The 22,813-nt window shown below is 42.1% G+C and overlaps 1 protein-coding gene and 1 non-coding gene across 11 annotated transcripts in view; one reads left to right on the top strand and one right to left on the bottom strand.

The window, feature by feature from the left end:
• Positions 1–15,391: 15,391 nt before the first annotated feature.
• On the bottom strand, positions 15,392–15,498 carry LOC133761257 (U6 spliceosomal RNA). The gene has a single exon (XR_009866058.1). It is a non-coding gene; the product is annotated as a U6 spliceosomal RNA (small nuclear RNA).
• Positions 15,499–22,137: 6,639 nt separating this feature from the next.
• The window catches only part of XRCC2 (X-ray repair cross complementing 2), a 169,183-nt gene continuing 168,507 nt past the window's right edge, over positions 22,138–22,813 (top strand). For all 10 annotated transcript variants that reach the window (XR_009865977.1, XR_009865979.1, XR_009865978.1 and 7 more), the window contains exon 1: positions 22,138–22,283. Coding sequence is in view for 6 of the 10 variants with exons in the window: in XM_062192888.1 (XP_062048872.1) it covers positions 22,192–22,283 (92 nt within the window). In the remaining 4 variants the exon portion in view is untranslated. The remainder of the gene's footprint in view (positions 22,284–22,813) is intronic.

Here is a 22,813-nt window from a genome sequence, read left to right as displayed (position 1 = left end):
CTAGAACCCAGGGTGCTGGCACCACAGGTGGAGGATTAGCCTAGTGATCTGCGGCGCCGGCAGCCACTTTGAAATTCTTGCACAACCTTTATTGCATAGAAGAGTTCAACTCATTCTGTTAAGTTCCAGAAGCCAAAACAAAGACTAACTGTTTGAAATCCACAGAAATGGGTTTTAGGTACAACTTTCATTAGAGTGCTTAGCAAAGGAATATAATATAGAATTATATTATTTATATTTTTAAAAGGTATGTGAGTGGTGCTGAGAGAAGTGTGTTCTGTACATATATCATATATACAAAACTCTTATAAAAATACATAGAAGCTTGGGGCCAGCACTGTGGCATAGTAGGCTAAGCCTCCACCTACTTCATTGGCATGCCGTATGGGCACTAGTTGGTGTTCTGGCACCCCTCTTCTGATCCAGCTCTCTGCTATGTCCTGGGAAAGCAGTGGAAGATGGCCCAAGTGCTTGGGCCCCCACACCTGCCTGGGAGACCTGGAAGAAGCTACTGGCTTTGGATTGGCCAGGCTCTCAAACCAGCAGATGGAAGACCTTTCTCTCTGTCTCTCCCTCTCTTTCTGTAGTTCTACCTCTCACATAAATAAATAAAATCTTAAAAAAAAATACATAGAAACTTAATGGTTGCTTTAGGAGGGAGGCCACAAATGGATGGAGACTAGCTCTGTTCACCATATTCTTCTTCTTCTGCATGTATTTATTTATTTATTTATTTACTTATTTACTTATTTATTTTTAGACTCATTTTATTTGAAAGGCAGAGTTACAGAGAGAGGGTGAGACACAGAAAGACCTTCCATCCACTGGTTCACTCCCCAGCTGGCTGCAATGGTCAGGGCTGTTCTAGGCCGAAGCCTGGAGCCAGGAACTTCATCTGGGTCTCCCATGCGGGTGCAGGGGCCCAGCTGCCTTCCCAGGAGCATTAGCAGGGAGCTGGACTGGAAGTGGAGCAGCCAGGACTGGAACTGGCAGCCATATGGGAGGTTGGCAGTGCAGGCAGCAGCTTAGCCCCCTACCCCACAACACTGACCCCTTCTGCGTGTATTCTAATACACAATACAATGAAAATAATAGGAAGGCTTTAACAATGTGTCTGACATTGATGGTACTCAGAGTCTTGTCAACCAGCAAGTTAAAATGCTTCAAAGGAGTTCTTGCTTCAGATAAAGGCAGGATCAAGACCACCAGATCACTAACTTCCCTTTCCATTTGGAGCTGCTAGTAATAGGTAATTCAGATGGAGGCAGATGAGGCGGGAAGGGCAGGGAAAGCAAGGTGGTCTTGTTGTACTCCATTTCCTTCCATAAGGAGAGATGGGCCTTAGCCTGTCAGATGCACAACCCACAATTAGCTATACTTATCACAGGCAGGAGAGAAGCCTGCAGCCCTGTCTTGGTGTTTTTCCTTATGCTTTTTAGCTTGTACACTTAATACCTCTTTTAGTTTCCAAGCAGCACAGTGGCAGACATTTTGAGCAAACATTATCCTTCTCCTGGAGTAGCTGTTAACCCAAGGAGAAAAATTGCATCAACTCAGGGGAAATACCCCCCTGCTTTCCTTGCGGCGCTGTAACTGCCTCTGTCCAGAGAGGTATAAAATTCCACTTCCCTCTCTGCCCACAGAAACCAGTGTGAAATTCCCTTCGCTCGCATTCCTCTGGGCTGGTCCCAATCACAACTGGACGGGAAGGAAATTAAAGCAGACTGCCCTAGTTACAATGTCTCCCTGGATCCTTGCAGCTGCTGCTGCCCCAGCCAGGTCCACCGACCTCCCTGGGGCGTTGTGGCCTGCCTGCCTGCCAATGCCATCATGCCTCCTTAGCTTGTATCCACTTTGGCTGACTTACCCGAGCCCAGGCTTACAGTGATATATTTACTTTTGATTACTGACTGCCCATAGTTATTCTTACAAAGCCACCTGCTTTGCTTGCCCCCTTCAACTCCATGCTGCCTACACCCCTGTTGTGACATATGGTCTGCACACCCCCAGGACACAGAATAGTAAAAAACAAGTTCTGTCCTACTTGATGAAATACCTGGTTACTTTATTCTTTGCCTAAAGAAAAACTTTGCTTCCAGGAAAAAATAATATAAAATGCTGAAAATGGGACTGCCCTTTAAAAAGGAGAATGGCTGCTCAGCCTAGTTTGGGAAATGTTTCTTTTATCTCCATTGTTCAGACTCCTGTGTAGTTTGGGAGTTGACCAGGTCTTTCCCTTTCCCTTATTTGACATTTGTCTTACTTCGTTTTTTAGAAAGTACTTCCATTACATCATTCACCAATGAATAAAGATACAGAAAGTGATGTTTAAAAAAAAAAAATACGACCCTTTACTTTGCTTACTTTTAGCTTATCTGGTAAAAATATAATTTGAATGAGAATGGAGTTAAATATCCATTGAGAATGGCAGTAGAAAAACTCTACAAAGTTCTAAGAGTAATTTGTTTGAAGGCTTTGGAGGAAATAGCAACACAATAAAGAACTGCAGAGCTCAGACCCATAAAGCCAGCTTTACGGCTACTATTCTCCCAGGTTCTTTCTAACAAGATCACAGAAAGGTCTAGAAGCTGAGCAGATGTTTTGACAGCCTTTTAAGGGGGTCCTAGAAATGACCAGGACCCTCAGGGTTAAGAGGGTGAAATCCATGCTTCAGCTGGGAAACTCAAGGGCTAGACTCTAGGAATAAGAATGAACTAAAACCCAGCTTCCAATTAGCTCAAGGTCCATACTGAATTTGAAATGGAACTGCTAGTGTTCCTAGGCACTTGCCAAAAGCATTTTAAGTCTTCTCTAGCAAGATAATATTGTACTAGATTTGACTAATTTTGGCCATAATTAATATGCAATGTATTGCACACAGTAATAATAATTAAAAAAAGGCTCATGAGAGTCAAGTCAGTTGAAACCTAGAGAAACAACAGACAGTAGAAATAGACCTATAAGGGGGACAAAATAATGTAGTTCTTACTCAAAGGTGTTAAAATAACTATCTTTGGATATGTTCCAAGATTAAAGGCAAATTTAAGAATTTGTAAGAGTGATGGAACAAAGACATAAGCCTCAGCCATTCTTGCTCATTGCCCAAAAGATAGATAAACATTGAATGTATTCCTTGCCCTTGAATCTTAATTGGGTCTCACACCCTATTGCCTTCAAACCCCACCCCTACTTCTGCCACATGTTCCATCAATGTGCGCGTGGGCAGTCGGTCAGCCACCTTTATGAATTTATTTTCTTTGAATAAATTTGATCTGGCTGTAAATTCATACACTGCCTCCTTTCTAGTCTGTGCCTCTTTTCCTAACATTTATGGTGCCCTGTGTGAGGAGGCACCAATCTGCAACTCTTTCCTAAAAAATAATTAGAAACTGTGAAGCAGGGGCCAGAGCTGTGGCACAGTAGGTTAATCCTCTGCCTGTGGCACAGGCATCCCACACAGTCGCTGGTTTGAGTCCTGGCTATTCCGTTTCCGATCCAGTTGTTTGAGGCCCTGCACCCATGTGGGAGACCCAGAAGAAGATCCTGGCTTTTGGCTTTGGATCAGCTCAGCTCCAGACAATGTGACCATTTAGGGAGTGAATCAGCATATGGAAGACCTCTTTCTTTCTGTCTCTACCTTTCTCTATAACTCTTTCAAATAAATAAATCTTAAAAAAAGAAACTATAAAGTAGAACTATTGAAAATTACAGGACTAAAAAAATCTAAGAAAAATTAAGAACTCAGTATGTGAGTTTAGCTGAAGTGGGAACTAATAAATCAGAGGCAGGTCCAGAACAGTATCTAGTATGAAGCACTGAAAAACAAAACAATAGGGCAGGTGTTAGGCACAGCAGTTACGATGCCACCTGGGATGCCTACCTCCCATACGAGAGTGTGGGTTCAAGTCCCAGCTCGAATTCCATCCCGAGCTTTCTGTTAATGCACAACCCTCGGAAGGAGCAGGTGATAGCTCAAGTACTTGGGTCCCTGTCACCCACATGGGGACCCAGGTAGAGTTCTAGCCTCCTGGCTTGCTACTGAGGGCATTCAGGGAGTGAGGCAGCTCACGGGAGATCTTTCTCTCTTGTTAATTCTGTCTCTCTGCCTTTCAAATAAAATAAAAATAAATAAAAATGTTATAAAAGACAAAATGATGGAAATAAGAGAGAAGGTAAGAGACAGAAGTAGAAGGACTAAAATATATGTTATTGGAATAACAAGGAAAAGAAAGAGAGAATGGGGATGAGGCAGTATTTGAACAGATAAAGATTGGGAATTTTCCAAAACTGATGAAAGATATCAGGCTGTAGGTACAAGCAGCTTTAGAAATACAAAGCAGAATAAATACAAAGAAAAAATTTCTCTTAGATGTATCATTGTAGAACTTCTGGAACCCAAAGACAAAGAAAAAATATTAAGTATAGGAGGCTGGTTATAAAAGCAGAGCTGTCTCATCTCTCTCTCTCTCTCTCTCTCTCTCTCTCTCTCTCTCTCTCTCGGCTTCCTGGTTCCACTGCACAGCTTCCACTATTGCAATCCTCTGACTTTAACAGATGGCTGAAATAATAGGGCCCACCTGATTTAAACTGAACCTCCAAAAACCAAAATAAACCATTCCTCATAAGTAGCTTGTCTTAGGTATTTCGGTATAGTAACAACAACAACAACAAAACCCGAATACACATAATCTAAGCTACAGAAAATGATCACAAAATAATAAATTATTATGAATTCATAAAGTAATCTCATTCTTTTCCCCTCCACATGCCTGTTTCATTCTTTTATCTTTCTGAAGATGGGCTTTCTTTTTTCCAGCCTTGAGGACTTTGTGGCCACCCAACAGGTGCTGGATTTAAAACATATGCAGCCATACACAGGACTGGAGTGGCAGTGGGGATGGGCAGTATAACAGAGGCTGAGGATGAAATGGGGCCAGTGTTGTGGCACAGTGGGTTAAGCCACCGCTTGCAACGCCAACTTCCCATATGAGTGCTGGTTTGCGTCCTGGCTGTTCCACTGCCAATCCAGCTCCCTGCTAATGTGCCAGGAAGAGCAGTGGGAGATGGTCCAAGTACTTAGATCCCTGCCACCCACACAAAAGACCCAGATGGGAGACCCAGCTAGAGTTCCTGACTCTGGCTTGGCTCAGCCCTGGCTGGAGATGCCATCTGGGGAGTGAACCAGAGGATGAAAGATCGCTGTATCTGCCTGTCACTGTCTTTCCAGTAGATGAAAATATTAGTAAACATTAAAAAATAAAGAAAGAATGATGATTGTCAAGGGGTGGGAGGTAGGGGAATGAGAAATCGCTAATTAACAGGCACAAAGTTCCAACATGCAAGATGAATAAGTTCAAGAGATCTGCCATACAACGTCATCCCTGTAGTCAACAAGACGGTATTGTAAACTTAAATTTCATTAAGAGGGTAAATCTCATGTTAAATAGTCTTATAAAAATAAAATTTTAAAAAGTTGAAATAATACTTTGCCTTTAATTCATTTTTTAAGTTTCTGCTGTTAATCAGATTTTATAGAAATTAGAAGGGAAGATTCTTCCCTCAAAGAGGTTATAGTCTTAGCAGAAAGATATCTAGGGGATTTTTAAAAACACAGCAAGGTAGACTGACTGTTTAAATAGCAGTGAAGCTGACAACTGCTCTTCCTCTTGTAGCATTTCACATCTCATAATTCTAATCCATACTGTCACTTCACTTCCCAATTTCCAATTGACATCCTTTGGATGTACATTTTGGGTTGATGCCTAAGGACATTTAAAAATAGTTTAGTGCTGAGCATAAGCTAAATATATTCCCAGAATTCCTATGCTAATCAATTATTTATCCCTTACAAATGCTAAGATCAAAAATGAAAAAAGTTATATATTTCAACTTGACAGGAGGTCTTGGGAGACTAGGAAGAACAAAAACTTTCAAGTCTAAAGTGAATAAAATAGGTAAAAATGAGCTTCCCGATTCAGTTACACATTATCCAAACAGGGCAGAGAATATTCCTTTGCCACCAGTAGTTAAAAACGAATGTATAATTTATGAGAAATTTATAATTTATATAGAATGTTTTAGTCTTTTAACATGAGTCATTGGGATTTTCTAACATAACTGGTAAGCATCACACTTTAACCCCATTTTTAATACAAAACATGATAAAATACACTAAATTACTACCTTAGTGTCTTTTCATTCTTAAACTTCTTGCATTTGTACGCATACATTTTTAACAGAAAATTTATTTTTAAAAAATTATTTTACATTTACAGAAAATAGTATCCATCATGTACCCAACAAATTAGTTTCACCTGTTATTAGCATCTTATCTTGATAGTCTATACTTGTATTGGTTATGTTTAATAACAAATATGAATACATTACTGTTAACTGAAGTCCATACTTTATTCAGATTTCCTTAATTTTTCCCTAATGCACTTTTTCCGTTCCAAGATGCCATCCAAGAGACCATGTTACGTTTAGTTGTTGTGTCTCCTTAGGCTTCTCTCTGCTGTTCCAGTTTTATAGACATTGTTTCTGATGACCTTGGCAGTTCTTAATTAATTATTTGTATATTTTTATTTGAAAGTCAGACAGACAGCAAAAGAGACAGAGATCCTCAATCTGCTGGTTCATTCCCCAAATGCCTGCAACAGCCACTGCTGGGCCAGGCCAAAGCCAAAACTCCATATGGGTCTCTCATTTGTGTGGCAGGGACCCGAGTACGTGAGTCATCACCTGCTGTGCATCTCAGGAAGTACATCAGCAGAATCTGGAATAAGGAGCAGAGGTGGGACTTGAACCCAGGCCCTCCAATAAGGGATGCAGGCGTCCACACGGCGTCCTTACCACTAACACAATGCTGACTCTGACCTTGAGAGCTTTGAGGACTGCTGGTCAGATGTTTCGTAGGATATCAGTTAGAACATGGCTGATTTTTTTCCTCACACTGGTGTTATGGGTTTGGGGGAAGAAGACGCAGAGAGAAAGTGCCTTTCTCACGGTATCGTATGAAGGGTACCTATTGTCAATGTGATTTGTCACTGTTCATGACCTGACTAAGGCAGTGTTTGTTAGCTATCTCCCCTATAAACCAACCCGGTTTTCCCCTTTCTTTCAGTTCTGTACTTTTCAGAAGGAAGTTCCTGTGAGCACCCCTCAATCAGGGAGTAAAGAGTTATGTTCAACCTTCAGAGCAGAGTGTCTACATAAATTATTTGGAAGCTTTCTACATGAGAAATTAGTCTCATCTCCTCCATTTTTTACCTTACTCAATTACTTATTTATATCAGTACGAAATCATGGATATTTATTTTATACTTTGGGTTATACTGTTAGTGTTCAAATTGCTCCAGCTTTGGCCATTCGGAGCGCTTTCAGCTATCTCTTGTGCAACTTTGACATACTTCCATCAATGTGAAGATTTGTTGAAAGCACTCTCTTACATTTCAGCACTACATGTGTCCCAGGATCACTTTGTGTGTATTTCCCATCTAGTCAGTAAATAACAAAAAATGGAACTTCACCTTTATGGCCTGGAAGCTGATCTGGAGCTGCTTCAGGAGGCAAGGACAAAATGACCAAACAGATGAACAAAAGATAGTCTTATTGCCCTATGCATGTAGGAAATACCAAGGATTACAGAAGCTGTGAGCTGGGAACCATGAATGAAAACCCAAATATAGAAGTATATCCTAGTATCACAGCAGATATCCAAGAAATCAATGTCCTAAAAGACTACCACTAAGTAGCTAAGCGTGAAAATAAGAGACTTGAAACACCTTGACAACTCGTATCCTTTCTCTCCTTTGGTCCAGGTTAGACATTTCAGCCAAATAAAAAGGACAAGGGCAGTGTAGACATGTACACGTGTGTGTGTGTGTTGGGTAAGATTTTTTCTCTTGGGACCTCTGTTGTGGCTTAGTGGGTTAAGCTACTGCCTGCAATGCCAGCATCCCATATTTTTTTCTTTTTTAAAAAATTATTTATTTGAAAGACAAGAGTTACAGAGAGAGGTAAAGACAGAGAGAGCGAGGTCTTCCATTTGTTGGTTCACTCCCCAAATGGTGGCAAAGGCTGGAGCTGAGCTGATCCAAAGCCAGGAGCAAAGAGCTTCTTCTCGGTCTCCCATGTGGGTACAGGAACCCAAGGACTTGGGTCCCCTCTGCTACTTTCCCAAGCACACTAGCAGGGAGCTGGGTCATAAGTGGAGCAGTCAGGACTCGAACTGGTGCTCACATAGGATGCTGGCACTCCAAGCCAGGGCTTTAATCCGCTGCACCACAGCGCTGGCCCCCAAAAGAGGGTTTTTTTTTGTATATATGTATTGAAACATCATCCTGTGCTCCATAAATATCTGTCAATTGCGAATAAAGCCTTTCTTTCTTTTTTAAATTAAACATGAAAGAAAAGCAAACTCAAGTTGACCTGGCTCATGTAGCTTAAAGCTGAGGTTTGGATTCAGCAGAGCTTACAACTGGGCTTGAGAAGCCGCTGCCAGGACCCATGTCTTCCCTCCCTCCGCCTGCCCAGTGCTGGTGTCCACTGCAGGCTCCCCAGGTACTGTGCTCCCTTCTGCCCTTTTAGGCACCACAAGGGTGTGATCACAGTGCTGCAGTTACAGGTCCCTTGTCCTCTGACCACAGAATGCGCTGCCTCTGGCTTTTTGATGTTATTTTATATACATATATCTTATATATATGATTTATTTACTTATTTGAAAGACAGAGTTATAGAGAAGGGGTGGGGAGAAAGAGACAGAGAGAGATCTTCCATCCACCTGTTAGTTCACACCCCAAATGCCCACAGGGCTGGGCCAGGCCAAATCCAGGAGCCAGGAACTGTACCCTGGTCTCCCACATGGGTGGCAGGGGCCCAAATGCTTGGGCCATCATTTGCTGCTGTGGATACACATTAGCACAAAGTTGGATTGGAAGTAGAGTAGCTCGGACTCAAACTGGCACTCCCATATGGGATGACAACATCACAAGTGGTGGTTCAATGAACTGTGCAATAACGCTGGTATTTTTTTCATATCCATATATAGATATACCTCCTACTATGCATGCTATATACTGTTCCATTGCATGGGATCACTGTAAGTTATTAAACCAATCATCCATTTACAGAAATTTGTATTTTTAAAATTTTTTTATTTTTTATTTTTTTGCCAGGCAGAGTTAGAGAGAGAGAGAGACAGAAAGGTCTTCCTTTTCTTTTGGTTCACCCCCCAAATGGCTGCTATGGCCGGCACGCTGCGCCGATTCAAAGCCAGGAGCCAGATGCTTCCTCCTGGTCTCCCATGCCGGTGCAGGGCCCAAGCACTTGGACCATCCTCCACTGCCTTCCCCGGGCCACAGTAGAGAGCTGGACTGGAAGAGGCACAACCGGGACAGAATCCGGCACCCCGACTGGAACTAGAACCCAGGGTGCCGGCGCCAAAGGCGGAGGATTAGCCAAGTGAGCCACGGCGCCAGCCACGAAATTTGTATTTTTTTTTTCTGCTACAAAGATCCAGTAGACATCCTTGCACACACATACCTCTTCATGTATTTGTGCTATGTTTCTGACAGGCAGATCCTTAGAGGGGGAATTGAAGGATCTAAGGATATTAGTTGTACTCTTTTAAACTTTCTAGAAATATGGGTTTGACAATAGTAACCTATTTTGTCAATCAGCTCTTTTTTTCGTTTTATTCACAAAATAGAAGGTTTGGTTTTATCCAAATATATCACGTGTAGGACAACTACATGATATAAAGACCTTGCTCATTTTTAGAGACTTATCTTCCCTTGGCCTTATTTCCTTTTAAATTATCTACCCATACGGTTTTAGCTATTTTTCCCTTCTCTGAAATTATACTATTCTTAGGTCTAGGACATATCTGAATGGACCCTATGTTTCCTCTAAGATAAAATGGTCATTTTCCACTGCCACCTTTCCACTCACTCATAATTAAGCTTTAAGTAGCAGTTCCTCTAACATTCCTTTGAACAATTTACTTTCCAACCAAGCAAGTAAAGGAGGGAGATGAAGCTCTGACCTCCCACAGTGAACAGTCCTCTATGTTTCCTGCGCTGGTTTGCATGGTTTGCATCTCATTTTGAGGAAACATGACTGATTTTCTCCATGGGTTCTGGCGTCTGTGGTCTACTCTCCCTACCATGTATCTCCCTCCCCCACTTCTGCTCTTCCAAGTACCATCCCCATCATCTTTTCTACTGGTGTGTGTACTTTTATCTAGGAGCACACGCTATTGACAAAACACCGGTTTCACCTTTCAATTTTTTTTATGTGGTTCTTTGAACCAAGACATACCTTAATTCACACCAGGAACTTTATGTTTTTCTTTTTTAAAATTTATTTGACAGGTAGAGTCATAGACAGTGAGAGAGAGACACACACACACAGAGAAAGGTCTTCCTTCCGTTGGGTCATTCCCCAAATGGCCGCCACGGCTGCCGCTGCGCTGATCCGAAGCCAGGAGCCAGGTGCCTCTTCCCGGTCTCCCATGCAGGCGCAGGGGCCCAAGCACTTGGGCCATCCTACCAGGAACTTTATATTCCCAATGTTTAGTGGCTTTATAAAATCATTTTCCAAATCCATATGTTCAAAGTTCACTTTCAGCACTACTTCTCTAGTTGGCCATATCAGCCTTGTAGCGGTAAGGATCCTTTCAGACTCTGTTCCACGAATTATTGTTCCATGAATTATTGTGATCAGGTGTTGCTCTGACCTTCCTGCCTAACATCCGCAGTGGCCTGGACTAAAACCTGCCTCTCTGCCTCTCTTCTGATGCATTTTCAGTTTCTCACACAGGGCCTTAAATACACCGGTAGAATCCTATATTCTTTCCAGGTTTCTCAGTAACTGTGACTAGTAACAAGTGCACCTCAATTTGAGTAGAAGTCTAACATGCTCTACCTTTGGAGTCATCAGATCATCGTAAGAGATTTTCTTTTTTGTTAGCTATTCCTCCTCTTTTATTAAAATGATTATCATGATTACATGGAGGAAAGTACATATTTAGATTTTTTTCTTTATCCTCTATTCCTCCCTCTGTCCTCTTCCTTCTACCTCCTTCCTTTTCCCTCTCCGCTTTTTTTGGAGATGCCATATTTTAAACTTACATTACAGTAAAAAGGCTTAATATTTCATCAAGTAAGAAGTTTAACAAGTAAAAAGACCCTAGGTTAGTGGAAATATAGACAATCGCTATAAACAACAATTGAATGGAAAAATGACCAGTAATCACAGATAATTAAAACTATAGAAGTATAACATTCTTAATTGGTTTGACAAAGGTATAAAACAAAATTTTACAAAACTACTTGCTGTAATACTGACATACACAGACATTTCTTTTTTGTTTGTTTTTTAAATTCTAGCTCCCACATATAAGGGAGTCCAGCTTATTTCTGGGCCCAGCTTATTTCACTCAACATGTTCTCCAGATGTGTCCATTTTGCTGCAAATGGCAGAATTTTACTCTTTTTTAATAGCTGAAAAATATTCCATTGTGCGTATACACATTTTATTTACCCATCCATCTGATGTTGTGTACAGTGCTGCTATAAACATGGTGGTGCAGGTGTTTCTTTGATACGCTGTGTTCAAGTCTTTTCGGTAATACCCAGTAGTGGGATTGCTGGATTATATGGAAAGTCTATTTCTAGTTTTTAAATAAATCTTCTCACTGTTTTCCCCAGTGATTGCACCAATTTACATTCCCAGCAACAGTGTATAAGTGTTCTTTTGTCCATATTCTCACCAGCATTTGTTACTGGTAGATTTTAGCCATTCTAACAGGGGTGAGGTGATATCTCATTGAGGTTTTGATTTGCATTTCCCTGATGGCTAGTAATATTGAGCATTTTTTCACATTTGTTGCCCATTTGTATTTCTTCTTTTGAGAACTGTCTTTTGAAGCCCTTTGCCCATTTCTCAACTGGATTGGTTGTTTCTTTTGTTGTTGAGTTTAAGTTGCTGATATATTCAGGATATTAATCCTTTGTCAGATAGATGGTTCGGAAATATTTTTTCCCACATATTTAGTTTTGAAGCATAGGTTTTAGTACTCAATCTATATAAACATACATGCATACATTTTGAAACATAACTATTAAATAATAATTCTATTAAAATGAATTTGAAACCTAGTTAAAGGAACTGTTATCAGAAAAAAAATATAATTTCAGTTAGCACTAAACCAATGCCTCTCAGAGTATGATCTGAAGATCTCTGGGGGACCAAGGTATTGTGGCAGTGGGTTAAGCTGCGGCTTGGGATGCATGCGTCCCATACTGGAGTACCTAGGATCAAGTCCTACCCCCACTCCCAATCCAACTTCCTGACAAAGCGGCCTGAGAGGCAGAAGCTGTTGACCCAAGTACTTGGGTTCCTGCCATTCACATGTAGTTCCTGGTTTGGGCTTGGACCAGTTTTGGCTTTTGCAGGTATTTAGAGCATGAACCAGGAAGTAGAAGATCTTGCTCAATCTCTCCCTCTCTGTCATTCTGCCTTTTTTTTTTTTTAAGATTTTATTTATGTATGTATTTGAGAGGCAGAGGCAGAGAAAGAGAGATCTTCCATCGGCTGGTTTACTCCCCAAATGGCCGCAATGGCCTGAGCTGGCCAATCTGAAGCCGGGAGCCAGGAGCTTCTTCTGGGTCTCCCACATGGGTGTATGGACCCGAGGACTTGGGCCATCTTCTATTGCTTTCTCAGGCCATAGCAGAGAGCTGGATAGGAAGTAGAGCAGCTGGGACTTGAACCAGTGCCCATATGGGAAGCTGGCACTGCAGGCAGCAGCTTTACTGGCTACGCCACAGTGCTGACCCCAAGATGAATAAATCTTAAAAAAAAAAAAAAGACTGCATTATCTATTTTTTTATTTTTATTTTTAAATATATATTTATTTAATTGAGATGCAGAGTTACAGACAGAGAGGGAGATGGAGAGAAAGATCTTCATCCACTGGTTCACTCCCCAAATGGCGGCAGCGCTGGAGCTGGGCCAATCCAAAGCCAGGAGCCAGGAGCGTCTTCTGGGTCTCCCACGTGGGTGAAGGAGTCCAAGCACTTAGGCCATCTTCTACTGTTTTCCCAGGTCATAGCAGAGAGCTGGATCGGAAGTGGAGCAGCCAGGACTCGAACTGGTGCCCATACAGGATGCTGGCACTGCAGGTGGCATCTTTACCTGCTACACCACAGCGATGGCCCCTGTTGCTGCCATTTGGGGAGTGAACCAACCAATCGAAGAACTCTTTCTCACTCTCTGTAACTCTACCTTTCACATAAATCTTAAAAAAAAAAAAAAGTTCCTTCCCTCCATTCTTTCATTTATTCATTTATCTTTTCCATTTATATTAGTATGACAGCATGGATTTTTATTTCATTTTATGCATTATAATCTACAAGCATCATTACTTACTTTGATGCTCTGACTGTTCCAGATCTGGCAAGTGGCAAGCTGTCTGAATTCTGTGAACTTTTATAATATCTTCATTATTTTGGAGCTACTTTCTTACTTTTTCAACCTGATCTTGCATTTTTCCTGCCCTAGAATTTTTTCAAGAAGCCGTGGTTCTTTTCCTTGGAGAATGGTATTCAGAAACCAAGAGCTGAATATTAGGTGTTCACATTGCATTATTGCTTCTAGACCCTCTTGTGGGACACAGAAAGGAACTACAGTGATTTCATGCATATTCATATCTAGTTCTATCCTTAAGTATTTGTATATACTAATAACTATCAGCTGACACTGATACATCCAATTCTAATCCAAGAGCACAGGGTTTATTCCAGTCTTATTTTAACTTCTCTGAAAAATCTGGCTTTCATTATCTGTAACATATTTACCTAATTGCTTGATTTTACAATATAAAAAAAATCAGTAACTAAATTGCTAACACAATACCACTATGAAGAAACAAATCTGCCTACCATGGTATAATATTCATTTATAGCTCCTTTTTTCTTTAGTCTTAGAACATGAAGAGAATTAATCTGTTTCAGAGATACTTAGGTTATTTCCCTACCCTTCTCTTCTTCTCTTTCAGGATTTGTTAGACATTTGTTTTCTCTTATAGACTTCTCCCATCTTTGCTGATTTTTTTAAAATATGTGAAACATGAACATGGCTCTAAAAATCAGAACTACTAAAAATAAAGTTTCACTTAGAGAAACATGCCTCATTTCTTCTTTTTTACCCTATTTTCAATCTCCATCTTTTTTCTTAATTTTTAAAAGTTTTTTTCTTTTATCTGAAAGGCAGAGAGACGGATCCCCCATCCACTGGTTCATTTCCAAAATGCCTGCTGCACAGCCAGGGCTGGGCCAGGCCAAAGCCAGGAGCCTGGAACCCAGTCCAGGTCTCTCACATGAGTGGCAGTAATCCAACCACTTAAGCCATCATCTGTTCTTCCCAATATACTAACAGGAAGCTGGATCAGAAGTGAAACAGTCAGGACCCAAACCAGGCACTCAAATCTGGGGTGTGGGTATCCCAAGCAGCGTTTAACTCCACACCAAATGCATCACTTTTGAAATTCTTCAACATGCTAGCAGACTTTATACTTAACAAATATTTTTAAATTAAACTTTCATTAAGGAGCTGTAATTGTAGCTTAGTGGCTACACCTGCGACACAGGCAGTCCATATGGGCGTTGGTTTATGTCCCTGCTGCTCCACCTCTGATCCAGCTCCCTCATGGCCTGATAAAGCAGCAAAAGATGGCCCAAGTGCTTGGGCCCTGCCAACCACGTGGGAGAGCTGGAAGAAGATTCTGCTGTGGCCACCTGGGGTTCACTCTCCATCCTTTCTGACCATATTCTTCCTGTCTTCTGTAGATAACCAATATCATTAGTTTCTTCCTGTGTTTCTTTTTTGTCCAAATGAATAGAAACATGTGTATTTTCTTATTCCTTGTTCCTTCTCACTTGAAAGCTAACAGATACTTCTTCCACTTGCTCTTTTCATGCAACATTAAGTCCTGGAATCACCTCACATAAATGCCTAGAAATCTTCTTTATTCTTTATTTTTTTTCATTTATTTGAAAGTCAGAGTTACACAAAGAGAGAAGAGACAGAGACAGAGACAGAGAGAGAGAGGTCTTCCATCCGGTGGTTCACTTCCCAATTGGCTGCAACGGCCTGAGCTACACCAGTCCTAAGCCAGGAGCCAGGAGCTTCTTCTGGGTCTCCCACGTGGGTGCAGGGGCCCAAGGACTCGGGCCATCTTCTACTGCTTTCCCAGGCCATAGCAGAGAGCTGGATTGGAAGTGGAGCAGCAGGGTCTCAAACCGGCGTCCATTTGGGATGCCAGTGCTTCAGGCCTGGATTTAACCCGCTGCACCAGAGCGCCAGCCTTCTTTATTTATTTATTTTTTTAAATATGGAACGCTTCACGAATTTGCATGTCATCCTTGCACAGGGGCCATGCTAATCTTCTCTGTATTGTTCCAATTTTAGTATATGAGCTGCCAAAGCGAGCACCCTTTCTTTATTCTTTATTAGTGCTTCATAGTGCTCCATTATGTGGCAGCGATATTTTTTATTCTACCATTCTTCTATGTATGCATTTAGGTCATTTCCAATATTTTACAATTACATATAATACTACAGCATATATATTTTTCACATATGTGTTTGCAATGTTGAGAATATGACCTCTGAGGTCACTACCTGTGACACCAGCATCCCATATGGTGCCAGTTTGAGTTCCAGCTGCTCCACTCCCATTCCATGTCCCTACTAATGTGGCTGGGAAAGCAGCAGCAGATGACCCAAGTCTTTGGGCCCCTCCCCCAACGTGGGAGATCTGGAAGAAGCTCCTAGCTTCGGTCTGGCCCAGTCCTGGTTGTTGTGGCCATTTGGGGAGTGAACCAGTGGATGGATGCTCTCTCTGTCTCTCTCTCTGTAACCATGCTGTTCAAATAAATAATTTTTTTAAAAAAGAAAGTATGACATCAAGGTAATTCTCTGGATGTAGGCTAGCTCAGTAAAAAATTAATGAGTGTATCATTTGTTGGAAATTGCCAAATTCCCCTCCAAAAAGATTCTATATTTCCATTTCTACCAGTAATATATGAGTGCCTAAAACATCTTTTACATAATAAGCGATGTAAATTACGGGAGTAATTTCAAAACCATGTTGTACAGGATGGCTAATACAAACAGGTGTGTGGTTAATGGACCAAACTAGTTAGTCTGACAGGTAGTCTTCATTAGGAACATCGCAAGGACTCAGAAACTCATTTAGCCTGGAGTGCCTATTTCATTGCAAAGCCTTCTTTCTCAAATCCTGGTTTGTTGTATGTAAGCTTCTTTTTGTATTGAAGTGAGTAGAATGGAAGAGATGGTGACCTACAGATGTGATTTTGGATATATGTGTTTTCATGGTGGAAGATGTAGTGAAAATAGCTTGTCCTACCCAGCATTCACCACCCACTTCTCTTACTAACCATTTAGATTTTATTATTGTTGTCATTGCTGTTATCCATACCTTTTCACAGCACCTATATACTTTAAAAAATTAAATTATTTGAAAGGCACAGTTACAGAAAGAGAGGGAGAGGCAGAGTGGGCAAGTGAGAGAGAGAGAGAATATCATCCATTCCCTGGTTCACTCCTCAAGTGGCGGCAACGGCCGGGACTGGGCCAGGCTGAAGCCAGGAACCAGGAGCTTCATCCACATCTCCCATGTGGGTGCTGGGGCCCAGGCACTTGGACCATCTTCTGCTTCCCTAGTGTATTAGCAGGGAGCTGGCTAGGAAGTGAAAGAGCTGGCAGATGAACTGGCACCCATATGCTACAACAGTGCTGCAGGTCATGGCTTAACCTGCTGAGCCACAGCACCAGCCCCATCACCTATATGCTTTCAAAGCAAGTATCTCTACTGCTGGGTCTAGAAGTGGAACACATAGCTCAGACTTAAACTACCCAGCCCAAATTCATTCCCTGATTGTTATTAATGTTTCAGGTGTGCACACACTGTAGGGACCTAGGTCGAGAATAGGAGTCTATAGAGAGGGGAAGAAAACTAGGTACATTTGCCTAATTGAATCTTTCAATTAAACTAATCTTCAAACCTATCTTCCTCTTGCACTTTCAGTTATGCGTTCCCACAAATCCCAATTGTTATTTAAATAAGAGTTTGGTTTTCTGATTGCAACCCCAAAACATTCTAATTTATGCAATGAGTAACTTAAATCACATCATGGAGAAATAAATTTAAAAAAAAGAAATATTCAATAAGTCATGTTATTCTCTCAGGTTTTTTTTTTAAAGATTTATTTATTTTATTTGAAAGGCAGAGTTACAAAGAGGCAGAGGTTAGAGAGGAGGGGGGTTCTTCCATCTGCTGGTTCACTCCCCAGACAGCACAACGGCAGGAGCTGCACTGATCCAAAGCCAGGAGCCTCTTCTGGGTCTCCCAAGCAGGTGCAGGAGCCCAAGGACTTGGGCCATCTTCCACTGCTTTTCCAGGCCATAGAGAGCTGGATGGGAAGTGGAGCAGCCAGGACTAGAATCAGCACCCATATGAGATGCCGGCGCTGTAGGCAGCAGCTTTACCCACTATGCCACAGCACCAGCCCCATTCCCTCAGCTTTTTAAAGAAAACTAGAAAATAAATGGATACAAAAACATGCATCTTCGCATGAAGCTTTTTCATTCCAGAAAACAGTCACCTTTTATTTTAATTTTATTTTTATTTATTTGAAAGGCAGAGTTAGAGAGAGAGGGGGCGAGACAGAGAGAGAGAGAGAGATCTTCCATCTGCTGATTTATTCCTCAAATGGTTGTAAAGGCCAGGGCTAGGCCAGGCTGAAGATAGGAGCCTGGAGCTTCATCTGGGTTTTCCATGAGGGTGCAGAGGCCCAAGCACTTGGGCCATCTTCCATTGCTTCCAGCGCTGGCCCCTCTTGCCTTAACTACGGTTACATTCCCACTGCCCTAAGCCTCTGCTTTGCTCATTCAAAAGTGTTTATTTAGGGGCTGGCATACTAGCTTAAGCTTTTGCCTGTAGCACTGGCATGCCATATGGGCAACTGGTTGGCATCCCTGCTGTTCCACTTCCGATCCAGCTCTCTGCTATGGCCTGGGAAAGCAGCAGAAGATGGTCTAAGCCCTTGGGCCCCTGCGCTCGCATGGGAGACCTGGAAGAAATTCCTGGCTCCTGGCTTTAGATTGGACCAGTTCCAGCTGTTGCAGCTATTTGGGGAGTGAACCAGCAGATGGAAGACATCTCTCTGTTAACTCTGCCTCTCAAACAAATAAATACATCTTTTTTAAAAAAATGTTTATCCTGTTACAGATTATTTAATAGAAGTTGTCAAGAACTGTAAAGAGTCAAAGATTTTACCCTTCTTGCAAGTTGTAGGTCTACCACAATTCCATAGATTCTGGCAGAACACACCAGAGTCCAGTCAGAGACAGAACTTTATTACTCAAAGCAACAGCAGTAGCCAGAATATTGGCACTTTCTTGCGATGATTATCCTAGCCTGAATAAGCTCAAGACAATGCAAAAAGAGGGCCAGGTAATACCTACACACGGAGTCATATTACAGGAGAGGAACTCTAACCTTTTATAATGGACAATAAGCATGATTTGACTCCTAAGAGAGAAATCATGTATATTTTCCATGACTTTTCATTATACAAATAATTCTGACAACCTGGAGAATAAAGAAAAAATAAGCTTCAACAGGAAATCCAGGACCTCAGTTCAAAAGGAGCTATTGCCCAGTTCATCAACATTACAACCAGAGTTGGATTAAGATTTGTGGATTTGCTCAAAGAAAGCAAATTAATTTAGCATCTCTTCTTAAAGGTTCTATTTTAAATATTTGTACATTGTTAGAGATTCAGAATCCCCCATCTTGGTGCGGGAGGGTAGGGAGGAAGCTGAGTAGAGATGGCTGTTATCGGTGAAAATACACCAGCTTGTTCATCTTATTTCTCTCACAATCTGCTAACCCTCATGTGGTGTCAGGTACCTGCGCTGCTCAAGCAGGTCTTTGCTGGTGTCTCTCATACTCTCTTCCCCAGTGCCTTATCTTTCCCACATACAGTAGACTGCTTGAAAGACCTGCAGCGTGGGGAGGCATTTGGCACGGTGGTTAAGACACTGCTTGGGATGCTCGTGTCCCCTGTCAGAGTGCCTGGGTTTCAGTCTCAGCTCAGCTTCTAATTCGTTTCCTACTGTATACCCTGGGAGGCAGCAGGAGGTACCGCTAGTAGTAATGTCCCTGCCATACATGTTGGAGACTTAGATTGAGTTCCTGGCTCCTGACTTCAGTCTGACCCACCCCTGGCCGTTGCAGGCATTTGGGGAATGCACCAGTGGATGCAAGATTTCTGTCTCTCTCTACCTCACAAGTGAATTAACAAACAAACTTTAAAATTTAAATATTTATATATATATATATATATAAATATATATATATATTTACTTGAAAAGGCAGAATGAGAGAAACTGAGGAAGAGGCAGAGATTGAGATCTTCCACGTATTGGTTCAGTTTTCAAATGCCTACAACAGCTGGAGCAGGGCCAGGCTAAAGCCAGGAGCCCGGAACTCCATCTGGGTCTCCCACATGAGTGGCAGGAACTCAAGCACTTGGGTCATCATCGGCTGCTTTCCCAGGTAGATTAGCAGGAAGCTGGATAGGGAGTTGAACAGCCAGAACTCGAACTGGCACTCCAATACGGGATGAGAGAGTCCAACACAGTAGCTTAACTCACTGTGCCACAATGCCCACCTCAGAAAAAAAAAAAATTAAAACTACATGACTTACAGTCTATAAGGGGAAAAAAGGTTACAAGGTTACAATAGAACAAAGTTCCAATAAAAATTGTTTTTTTCCATTTGATAGCCCTACAATAGTTCAGTATGTAGAAGAGTTTTTAGCATCTTTTATGGTCTACCACCATGGACAATTGCCAGACAGCTCATGCCTTAATCAGGCCTTAATTACGCTATCATCATGAACAGTAGCTCTATACTGAGTATTTATTGTGTCTCTGGCACCAAGTTAATTGATGACCTAAGAGAGATAGGGAGGTTAGGAAAGGAATCAATATTTTTGTGCTAGACTCTTCACTGATTTTTAAAGTACATTATTTTATTTAGTCATTACAGTACCGTTCAGAGTGGTTCAATAACTTGCATTGTGGTAAAAGAAAAAGCCTGATTTAAAATTCTAGGAAAATGTGACACCAAAATCCTTAGTGTACTCAGAAAATTTGTCTTGGAATTCAAGAAAACTATAATACAGTCGGAGAGAAAAACTCTATGCACTGAATAGCTTTAACATATGCTGAGCATTAACCGTGATTATAGATAAGACCACAGGAAAACACATAGTCAAAGTCATTGCCATACTCCATGCCAGTATAGTAGTTTAATTCTATCACCCCTCTCTGTATACTAGAATAGATCAAGAACAGTTTTGAGGAAGATTTTTTTTTTAACCAAGACCCACGAAGATGGTAACATTTGTATAGGTACTTTACTTGGTTGGGCATCTTTATTTTCCCAAGAGAAATCTAACTCAGGACTGTGAACATCACTCTTCCTAAACATAAGCCCTCAGGACCGGCGCTGTGGTGTAGTGGGTAAAGCTGCAGCCTACAGTGCCAGCATTCCCATATGGGTGCTGGTTCGAGTCCCGTCTGTTCCACTTCTGATTCAGCTCTCTGCTATGGCCTGGGAAAGCAGTAGAAGATGGCACAAGTCCTTGGGCCCCTGCCCCTGTGTGGGAGACCTGGAAGAAGCTCCTGGCTCCTGGCTCTGGACCGGCCAGCTCCGGCTGTTGAGGCTAACTGGGGAGTGAACCAGCGGATGGAAGACCTCTCTCTCCCTGTGTAACTCTGCCTTTCAAATAAATAAATAAATCTTTTAAAAAAAAAAACATAAGCCCTCAGACTAAAACTTTCTGAACCTCTTTAAACTAATCACCAAATTTATCTGCACCTGTTCTTGATTAGTTGTCTATGGTCGCAGCTGAAGAGATCCTGGCCCTTATCTAAAAAAAAATCTGATTCCTAGAACTTTCTTCTTCAGATCCCAACTCCGACGAATAACCCTTTTCAGATCATATATTTAACCGTTAAGACTCTACAAACTCTCTCCTGTTTGCATTTAAATATGCCATTGTCTTTGCTTTCTTAAAAAAAAAATTATCCTTCTTAGCTCCTGTATGTTTTTGCTAGATATTATCTCTTTCCCTCACAGTCAAGCTTCTTTAAGGGCCTCTCTGAACACCTGGTCTTCATTTCCTGTTTGCCATTATTGTTATCAATCCACTACAAGCTGGTCAACAAAGCAATATAGGCCAACATCATGACTCAGTTTCTTTCTATAAAATGGGGATAATAGTACCCACCTTATAGGACTGGACGGTTATTAAATGTAAAGCCTTTGGAAGAGTCCTTGGCATATACTAAACACTGTAAATATTAACTCGTGTTATAATCATTATTTCTTAGTTACACAGCTGCAAGAGAATTGGAAGAGTGCCAGCCTCACAGTTTTAGCCAAGTAATCAACAGCTGCTGAAAGCGAGTTTTTAAAACACATTTCAGTAAATAACTTAATAGTTGTAAACTATTTAGGTATGTCATATACCCAGAACGTAATCCAAAATTGGTATATGGCAAATATGCTCTCTCACATATTACAAATATATGCTAACATATTTTAATTTTTTACATTAGATATACAAAATATGTATCAATGAATGGACACAACAGTAACAGAATTATTCTATCTTTGAAAAGGGCTTGGAAAAGCTGAAGGCTTCATATATTTTCAGAATTCTTTTAAATTTCGTGTTCCTTTAATCTTTCCAAGGACTAATCACAGAGACACGGCTTTCCATCCCAGAATGGAGAAAAGAGCCTCACTGCTAAGTAAACGTAACTTTAAAAATTAAAAACTGTTAACTATATGGGGAAAAAGTTCAGTATATGCTGTTAATTTCACCCAACAAAAACGAATCCAAGTACGCGACGCTCGGTCTCCAAGGAGACGGAAGACAGCCCGGTGCGCGACGCCGAAGTCTGACGACACGGCCCTAGTGCGCATGCTCCCTCCTCGCCGGCGCCGGCCGGGCGCAGTGCGCACGCGCCGCGGGTCCGCGGGTGGCCTGGTCTGGCTGGCTTCGGTCCTCTAGTTGTTGGTCAATGGCGTTGGTGGCGGGAAAGTTGAGTGCCTCGCGCGCTGAGCCTTCGGGGCGATGTGTAGTGACTTCCATCGGTCTGAGTCCGGGACCGAGGTGAGAGCTGTCGGGATGGGAACGAGGGAGAAGAGAACGGGGCCGCTGGGGCGGGCGGCGCGGCCTGGGCAGCGTCCGCTCTGGGGCTGGCCGGACCGGGCCGGACCGGGGGCCGGGCGCTGCTAGCCGCACCCTCGCCGCGCCCCACGAGTTGGCTGCTTCGGAGCCGGGTGCCTTCCGGGAGGGCCGAGCAGTGGTGCAGGGTTTACTACGTTCCCAGATCTGTGTAAAATAGGAGGTCCCTATTCTCAAGGATTATGGTCTGAAACCTGTGTCAAGTTAACATCCCTCAGAGGTGGCAGACTATTCAAGAGAAGCTAGGAAGGGGAAGAGGTCTCCAGTTGGAGCATTTACACTGCTGGTGTTTGAATGGCTTGCTCCACCGTCTCCGTGCGGTCCACATACCTCTGCCTGTGGCATCCAGCCCTCGATATCCCAGGGTACATTTCCAGTATCCCTAGAGCCACAGCAGCCGGTTGATGCCCTGCAAGAATTCATTCCAGGGCATTGCCACGCAAGGGGTTAAGTCA

The sequence above is a fragment of the Lepus europaeus genome, chromosome 5 (genome assembly GCF_033115175.1).
Source record: "Lepus europaeus isolate LE1 chromosome 5, mLepTim1.pri, whole genome shotgun sequence".
NCBI classification, from domain to species: domain Eukaryota; kingdom Metazoa; phylum Chordata; class Mammalia; order Lagomorpha; family Leporidae; genus Lepus; species Lepus europaeus.
The sequence above is the reverse complement of the archived record's forward strand: the minus strand, read 5'-3'. Positions and strand labels throughout refer to the sequence as shown.